This window comes from Zingiber officinale, chromosome 11A (assembly GCF_018446385.1).
Source record: "Zingiber officinale cultivar Zhangliang chromosome 11A, Zo_v1.1, whole genome shotgun sequence".
NCBI classification, from domain to species: Eukaryota; Viridiplantae; Streptophyta; class Magnoliopsida; order Zingiberales; family Zingiberaceae; genus Zingiber; species Zingiber officinale.
This window is the reverse complement of record NC_056006.1, coordinates 21,442,341-21,445,743: the sequence shown is the minus strand read 5'-3', so window position 1 is coordinate 21,445,743 and position 3,403 is coordinate 21,442,341. Positions and strand designations below refer to the sequence as shown.

General features: G+C 47.0%; 1 protein-coding gene across 1 annotated transcript; it reads left to right on the top strand.

The window, feature by feature from the left end:
- The first annotated feature begins 896 nt into the window (after positions 1 to 896).
- Positions 897 to 2,796, top strand: LOC122031904 (transcription factor MTB1-like). The gene has a single exon (XM_042591125.1). The coding sequence runs from the start codon at positions 1,012 to 1,014 to the stop codon at positions 2,635 to 2,637; it is 1,626 nt and encodes a 541-aa protein (XP_042447059.1). The 5' UTR covers positions 897 to 1,011; the 3' UTR covers positions 2,638 to 2,796.
- Positions 2,797 to 3,403: the final 607 nt, after the last annotated feature.

Below are 3,403 nucleotides of genomic sequence, written 5' to 3'. Positions count from 1 at the left end.
TTGAATTTTAAAATTTTAGACATGATCATAATTAAAAGAGATCCAAGATTATATTAATATTATTATTGAATGAATATAATAGATCCGAGTCTAATAGTGAATTGTATCAAAATTATACTAAATTGTAAACTCATAGCATACTATTTAGGTTGTGGAATTATGATTTGAGGACATAGAGAAATTAAGGAGACTCATTGATGACCTCATATTTATAGAATTAATCTTAAAATTTATTAGAGTAAATACTTATGATATCAATGGTGTCAATTCCTGGGATAAAAAATCATTTGATGAAAATTATAATAAAGGATGATATGTATTAATTTTAATTAAAATTATAATAGCGTTGAAGCATATTTAACGAGGTTTCGGGGTGAACAACTTGGAGGAGCAGTCACGATGTGTGAACGCATAGAAAAACACCCATCAAATAAAGACCAGAAAGAGACTGACGCTTAGAATCACACCGTGTAAAACGCATACGATACCAGAAAGACCACTTGATTCGTGTAAACGCATAGCAGAAAAGAAAAAGAATCGTGATTATGTTAGTTATCAATGCTTTGACTCCGTTTGACACGGTGCCCGTTTGAACCTCTCCGAGTTTATGCGGACGTGGCTCATTGACTCCGTCAAACGAAAGTATAAATAATTAATGCCACCCCGATCAACTCGGACCCACCGAACCGCTCACCTAACCCAACCCAATCGACCCCAATCCAACCCAACCGGACGTACGGTCTAATTAAAGTAATGAATCGACCACGTTTCACGTTTTTTCTGAGGCTGCGCGAGCTGTCGTGGCTCGTGACCGCCTTACTCGCCGCTCGCCTCGATTCACGTTTTCTTATTAAGCACGGGGGCGAGCTCCAGCCACACTGCCCTCGACACGTGTCCGTTAACTCACCACGCTTCCCTCTTTGCCCTTTTAACGAGCTTCGTCGCCCTCGCTCGATCTGAATCGGAGAAGGGCGGAGGGATGGCGGGATCGGATCTGTGAGATCGGAGAGGATGGTGGTAGCTGAGTTTTGGTCGGACGAGGAGCGGAAAATGGCGATCGCGGTGCTCGGCCGGGAGGCGTTCGAGTACATCTGCGCTCGCCGTGTGGCTTCCTTCGACGGGCAATTACTCACCGCCGTCGGCGTCGGCGGCGCGGATCTACAGACCAAGCTCCAGGACCTCGTCGAGAGACCGCCTTCGGCTGGTGGCGGCTGGGCCTACGCCATATTCTGGCAGATAGCGCGGTCTGCTTCCGGGGATCTCGTCCTCGGTTGGGGAGACGGCCACTGCCGCGAGCTGGGCGACGGAGAGGATGCCGGCGGCGACCCGGTAGATGGAGGAAGACAGAAGATGCGGAAGCGGGTTCTAGAGTGGCTCCACTTGCTATCCGGCGGCTCCGACGACGAGAACTGCGCGCTGAGGCTCGACCGCATCACCGGCGCGGAGATGTACTTCCTGGCTTCGATGTATTTCTCGTTCCCAAAAGGGGTGGACGCGGCTGGGAAAGCGCTTGCCTCGGGTAAGCATATCTGGATATCCGAGGCGGAGCTCGCATCGCCGGTGGTTGGCAGCATGCGGGCGTTTCTTGCGAGGTCGGCAGGGTTCCGAACCACCGTCTTCGTTCCGCTCGACGCCTCCGTGCTTGAGTTGGGATCCCTGGATGCCGTGCCGGAGAGCTTCGAGGTGTTGCGTTCGATTAGATCCGCTTTCGGCCTGGAGAACCCCACCAGTGGCCATATCGCGAAGCATCCCAGGATTTTTGGAAATGATTTGTACCCTGACGTCGATCGTGTCAATGGTAACGCTGCTTCGTCGGCGAAGTCTCAAAAGAGGCCGTCGGAGATGATTAAGAAACCAGGAGATCACCGACTAAGGAACCCAATCGGCATTGGCGGAACTCTGCTGCAGTGGAATCACAATCTGAGCAAGTGCGACCCGGTGAGCCCTTTACAGCCTCAGCAGCTTCACAGGCCACCGCCGCAATCCTTCGTGCCGCCGTCGGGGCAAATCGATTTTGGTGCCGTCGGAGGAAACCCTGCTTCCGCCAGCCTTCGGGAATTAGCAATGGATGCGGATCTGTCCGACGTAGAAGGCCCGAGCAAGGAGCAACCGGAGACTACAGCGACCGCAGAGGAGAGGCGGCCGCGGAAGAGGGGGCGGAAGCCGGCGAACGGCCGGGATGAGCCGCTGAACCACGTGGAGGCGGAGAGGCAACGGAGGGAGAAGCTGAACCAGAAATTCTACGCCCTGCGCGCTGTGGTGCCCAACATCTCCAAAATGGACAAGGCCTCCCTTCTGGGCGACGCCATCGCCTACATCACGGACCTTCAGCAGAAGCTGAAGGAGATGGAAGCGGAGCGGGAAGCCTGGGATGGCACAACCTCTACGGACCACCGGAGGCCCAATCAGATCGAGGTGGAGACGGCGGAGGGGGAGGTGGTCGTCCGGGTGAGCTGCCCGCTGGAGGGGCACCCGCTCTCCAAAGTCATCCGAGCGCTGAGGACCTCGCAGAGCGATGTGGTGGACACCAAGGTGGACGCAAACAGTGACAGCGTATTGCACACGTTCGTCGTCCGATCGCCGGAGCAGACGGTAAGAACGAGCTTAATTTCTGCTTTAGCACTGGAGTCTAATTAGTAGTTAATTAGCTAGATAAATGAAAGTAAAATTAGTTTATATATATCTATAGATATATGTCATTTAGCTAAAGTTTATTGATTATAGTAACTAATTATTCAGAAAATATATGAGCATGGCAAACATATTTACCGTTTGGTTGTGGCCAATTTTACTAAATGGATTTGATGCTGCAAAATATTTAGAAATCATATTTTAATGGTATATTATTAACTACGATTTTTTACCAAAAAGAATGATTATGTTTCCTTATTTATTAAAAAAATATCCTAATTTTAAAATTATTAAAAAAAATATCAAAAATAGTGTTATTCTTTTTCTACGCTTCTCACTAACCTCCTAAATCCTAGGCTGGTTTTTAATGCATGGGTCTGATTTTCATAACCCATGCTAGGTTTGATATTAGATATCAAGTTTAACATGCATGATATGAAAAAATATCAAGTCCAGACTTGATATAGGAAATAGGAAATATTAGATCCAGTCTAAGTCTGATATAAAAAAATCAGGTTTACGTTGGATTTAGATATTATTTTATATCAGGTCCAACGGTAGGATTGATATGAGAACATATCAGATCTTTTTTAATCTTGGAGAGGGGATGTATTGAAAAATGAAGAGAGAAAGAAGAGATTTAGGAGCTTGATGGAAAGGGTAAAAAGGGAATAATATTATTTTTGGTATTATTTTTTTAGTAATTTTAAAATTATGATATTATTTTAGGTAAATAAAGGAGGGTCACTGTTTAATTATTATTATTATTATT